Raw genomic sequence first — 5,417 nt, 5'->3', positions numbered from 1 at the left:
CCTCCCGCGCCGTCCCGCTCCCCCTTCCTTCCCGAACCACCGCTCCCCACGGTGATGCGCTCGCCGAGCCCGCCCGCCCGCGCCGTCCCGCTCCCCTCCCTCACCCGATCACCGCTCCCCACGGCGCCGCCCAGCCGCTCGCGGCCCCGTCCACGCCCCCGCTGCACGAGCTGGAGCGCGTGCGCCGCGTCGGCAACGGCGCGGGCGGGACGGTGTGATGGTGCGGCTGCAGGCCACGTCCCGCTGCTACGCCGGCGACATCGCCATCCTGCGCACCGCCGAGCCCCCTGCCGTGGTGCGCTACCACGGCATGTACGAGCGCGGCGGCGAGCTGCAGATCCTGCTCGAGTACATGGACGCCGGCGACATCTAGAGCTTCAGCCTCAGCATCCTCGAGTTCTACCTCGGCAGGTTCCCCTTCGGTGAGAACCTCGGCCGGCAGGGCGACTGGGCCGCGCTCATGGTCGCCATCTGCTACTCGGACCCGCTCGAGCCGTCGTCGGCAGCTGCTGCGCCCGCGCCCGCGCGCGCCGCTGCTCGCCACCCTACCGCAGCCCCGCGTGCTCGCCGTCTGCCAGTCGCGGCTGCCGTGGTCGGGAGGCTGGCGCTGGTTGGCCCGCCGGCGGGGAGGCCGTGCCCATGCCCTGCTCCGGCGGCCGTCGACGCGGTGTGCAATGAATAGTGGAAATAGAGGAGAGAGAAGGGATGGGTGGGTGGGTGGGTCCCTCAGGTTTCAATGACAGGTGGGCTAGACCCATGTGCAGACGGACACAGCGGACAGAAGGGACGCAGAAAACGTCCGGCTCGTGTCCGCTTTTGCCCCAAAACGAGACCAACTTTGGTCCAAAGATGGGGTGAAACGGACACGAAACGGACGAAAATGCCAAATGGGGTCTGCCGCTAGGCTGTCTGGTTTGTCCGTTTTACCTCAAACAGACAGGGACGGACAGGATAGGGTCGCGCCGTGGAGTTGGCCTTAGCCGGTATCATGCACTCGGGAGTATAGTAAACATGCTGATGTGGCAGAAAATTAAAGAAGAGAGAGAGGGTTAGAGTAACATATATAGGTAGATACCGTAAGATAATAAATACTATACTACTTTGTGTCATGCAGGTCCATCAATAAGATCATCTATGATACTATGCATTAGGTAGTATCATACACTAGTATCTTTAGTATATGATACTCCCCACTATGAGTAGCCTAACATGCAACGCACACATGAAGGTGCACACATGTCAAGATTAATTCCAACAACTTGGACATGCTTCTCTAAATGGCAGTTGAATTTGACAAAAATAAATGTTATTTATTTTCAAATTTAATTTTGGAGTAGCGAGTATAGCGTGTGATGGGTTTGTTGAATTACCTACCAAGCCAGTGTATACACTAAATTGAAGTGAAATAAGTTAGTAACATTGAAATGGATTGTCTGTTGCAGGGAATGAGACATTCGAGAAGCTTGGTACAATTGGGACGTTGTCGAACTTGTTGGTGTACCTGACGACGGTATACCACATGCCCAGCGTCAAAGCTGCCACCCTCCTCAATGTCTTCTCCGGCACCAGTAACCTCGCCACTGTCTTTGGTGCCTACATCAGCGACACCTACCTCGGCCGCTACACCACCATCACTGTAGGCACCGTCTCCTCCTTCATCGGCATGCTCATCCTCACCCTCACAGCTGCCCTCCACTCCCTCCACCCTCCAACGTGTAGCTCATCCAAAGGGAAACAATGTCAAGGCCCAACTGACTCACAACTTGCCGCGCTCCTGGTGTCCTTCTTCTTCCTTGTCGTCGGCGCGGGCGGCATTCGACCCTGCAACTTGGCCTTTGGGGCCGACCAGTTCGACCCACGGACCGCCGACGGCCGTCGTGGCATCGCTAGCTTCTTCAACTGGTACTACTTCACCTTCACCATCGCCATTATGATCTCCGCCACCGTCATCATCTACCTCCAGAGCAACGTCAATTGGGCGCTGGGCCTCGCCGTGCCCGCCGCGCTCATGGGCCTCTCATGCGCCGTATTTATCATGGGAACGCGCCTCTACGTTCGTGTTCGGCCCGAAGGCAGCCCATTCACTAGCTTCGCCCAGGTCCTCGTCGCTGCCACTCTCAAACGCCACCTCCGGCAAGCTCATGGCGCTGAGGCCGAGTTGTTCGACCCGCCTCACAGGAGCAAGCTGGTCTCCAAGTTGGCGTACACCGACCAGTTCACATGCCTGGACAAGGCGGCCATGCGGACCCCCGAGGACTTGCTATGCGCTGACGGGAAGACGCCGGTGCACCCGTGGCGGTTGTGCACAGTGCAACAAGTGGAGGAGGTGAAGTGCCTGGCGCGCATCACCCCAGTGTGGTCGGCAGGGATCGTCTACTCTGTCGTGCTCACCCAGTTGGGCACCTACGTCGTGCTCCAGGCGGCACAGACCGACCGTCGGATTAGTAACTCCAGCAGCTTCCAGATCCCTCAGGGCTCATTCGTTATCTTCCAGATGCTAGCCCTCACTCTCTGGATCCCCATGTACGACAGGCTCGTGGTGCCGGCAATCCGGCGCTTCACCGGGCGCGAGGGTGGCATCACCCTGCTCCAGCGAATCGGCGTCGGGCTGGTGCTCTCTGTGGTCACGATGCTGGTGTCAGCGGCGGTGGAGCGCCGACGACGGAGGATCGGCTCATTGATGCCTTGGTTTTGGTTGGTGCCACAGCAATTGCTGGCGGGGCTGTCGGAGGCGTTCGGTGCCATCGGACAGATCGAGTTCTACTACCGGCAGTTCCCGGAGAACATGCGGAGCGTGGCGGGGGCGGTCAGCTTCCTGGGGATCGCGGTGGCGAGCTACGCGAGCGGTCTGATGGTGACGGTGGTGCACAGGGCAACGCGACGGCGGGACGGGCGGCCGGACTGGCTGGCTCAAGACTTAAACGAGGGCAGGGTGGACCTGTTCTACCTTGTCACGGCTGCCATCGCCGCTGTAAACCTGGTCTACTTCGTGGCATGCGCGAGGTGGTACAAATTCAAGAAGGCCAGTGATGACACCCACGCCAGCGATGAAGTCGAGCTCGATGAAAGCCCCAAGAAGGTTGCCAGTAATATGACGCAGGTTTAGATTACTGCACGATGATTAGTAGTATTATGTATACTCGTATGCATGTATAGATTGGTAGGTTAATGGAAAGGTATATGTGTATGATCGACTGATCATTGATCTTAGTGGTGATTGTTAAACTGTATAGTTATCAGATATGGCTAGTATTTTGGGATGTAGTTATCTTGTATAACAACCTGTACTTATCCTCTGTAAACCCTAGCGGCAGCCCTAGAGGCGTCCTATATAATGATCATGAGACCACCGTGCTAGGTGTGTCGATCCAATCTATTTTCTCTTTGTTTCACATGGTATCAGGCCATCTCGCATAACTGCACGATGGGTTCTCCCTCCTCCGCCGCCATGACCTCCTCGACCCTTTCTTCTCTGCCCATGCCGACTGGTCTCCAGGCGCCGCCGTCTTCTGCTGTTCCCCAACCCTCTGCTAGCCTCATTACTGCCAAACTCACCTCCTCCAACTACCTTCTCTGGAAAGTTCAGATCCTTCCTCCCCTTCGCATCGCTGGCGTCACCGGCTATGTCGACGGCACCACCCCTACCCCAGATCGCCTCCTCCCGCCTGATGACAAGGGGGAGCGCGCCCCTAATCCGGAGTATGCTACCTGGTTTCGTCAGGATCAAATCATCCTGAGCTACCTGCTCGCCTCGCTCACCGACGATGTGCTTCAGCAAGTCCACCTCTTCGACACCTCCCGTGCCATCTGGGCGCACCTCGAGGAGATGTACGTCACGCACTGCCGCGCCAGCGTGGTGCAGATCAAGATGGACATGATGAACTTCCGCAAGGGCAACCTCTCCATGGTCGACTACTTCTCCAAGATCCGCTCCAACGCCGATCAGCTCGCTGCTGCGGGCCGTCCCATGCGCGAGGAGGACATCATCACCGCCTTCATCACCGGCCTCGATAGCGACTACGAGCCCCTCATCACGGCTATCACGACCCGCATCGACGTCATGACGCTGGGCGAGCTCTACTCCCATGCCATCTCCTTCGAGTGTCGCCGTGAGTATCACGCGACTCATCTTCAACTCCACACGGGTGGCTCCTCCGCCAACTATGTCGCTCGCGACCACAGCGGCAACACCACCAACCGCGGCAAGGGCACCTACCGCGGCAAGGGCCGTGGCAACTACGGTGACCGCAGTGACTACAACAACAACAACCGCGGCGGGTATCGCAGTGACCGCGGCGGTGGCGGTGGCAACCGCCAGAACGGGAATGGCAACCGTGGTGGTGACCGCGGTGACCACGGTGGTGGCGGGGATGCACGTCTGCAGTGCCAACTCTGTCGGGGTCCCGGGCACTATGTCTGGGAGTGTGCTCAACGCTACAACCACGCCTTCCAACCCCAACACTCCAAGATGGCGGGTCTAGCAGCTGCGTCACCGCCATCCATCCTCGGCGATCCAACCTGGTTCACCGACACGGGGGCCACTGACCACATCACGTCGGACTTGGACCGCCTCACCGTGAGGGAGAAATATCCTGGAAGGGACCGCATCCACACTGCCGACGGATCAGGTTTGCACATACCTCATCGTGGTCATGCTCTCCTTCCTACTCCCTCTGCCAATCTTAAACTTCGCAACATACTACATGTTCCCAATGCCGATAAGAACCTCCTCTCTGTAAATCGTCTTGCCACTGACAATCATGCTTATCTAAAATATTATCCTACTCATTTTCTTATGAAGGATTTGACAACCAAGAGGGTTCTTCTTCAAGGCAGATGTGAAAATGGGCTCTATCCCATTCGGCCTTCATGTTCTCATGTCCTATCTTCAGTTAGACTCTCTGCTGAAGATTGGCATGCTAGGCTCGGTCATCCATCCACACAAGTCGTTCAGCATGTTTTGGCGTCCAATAAACTAGCATCGTCAAGTCGGGCTTTGACCCATGTGTGTAATGCTTGTCAACAAGGCACAGCACATCAGCTACCTTTCCCTAGATCTTCGAGTGTTTCTTCGTTTCCTTTGGAACTTATATTTTCATATGTGTGGGGACCTACCAAAACCTCCTCTGGTGGGTTCCAGTATTATGTTTCATTTATTGATGATTATAGTAAATTTGTGTGGATTTATCTTCTCAAACGAAAGTGTGATGTGTTTGATGTCTTTCGTGATTTTCTTGCCCATGTTGAACGCCTCTTGTCTCGTAAAATCCTATGTGTTCAATCAGACTAGGGTGGGGAATACGAAAAGCTTAGCAACACATTCTTTCGGCAACTTGGCATTGCTCATCACGTCTCCTGTCCACACACACACCAACAGAACGGCTTGGCCGAAAGGAAGCACCGTCACATTGTTGACA

At 56.5% G+C, this 5,417-nt stretch overlaps 1 protein-coding gene across 1 annotated transcript in view; it reads left to right on the top strand.

Annotated features, from left to right (window-relative positions):
- The window catches only part of LOC119298966 (protein NRT1/ PTR FAMILY 2.11-like), a 5,941-nt gene extending 2,565 nt beyond the window's left edge, over positions 1–3,376 (top strand). Inside the window, exon 2 of the mRNA XM_037576272.1 lies at positions 1,443–3,376. Within this exon, the coding sequence (XP_037432169.1) occupies positions 1,443–3,106 (1,664 nt within the window). The 3' untranslated portion in view covers positions 3,107–3,376. The remainder of the gene's footprint in view (positions 1–1,442) is intronic.
- The last annotated feature ends 2,041 nt before the right edge of the window (positions 3,377–5,417 follow it).

The sequence above is a fragment of the Triticum dicoccoides genome, chromosome 5A, assembly GCF_002162155.2.
Source record: "Triticum dicoccoides isolate Atlit2015 ecotype Zavitan chromosome 5A, WEW_v2.0, whole genome shotgun sequence".
In the NCBI taxonomy this organism is placed as follows: Eukaryota; Viridiplantae; Streptophyta; class Magnoliopsida; order Poales; family Poaceae; genus Triticum; species Triticum dicoccoides.
The sequence above is the reverse complement of the archived record's forward strand: the minus strand, read 5'-3'. Positions and strand labels throughout refer to the sequence as shown.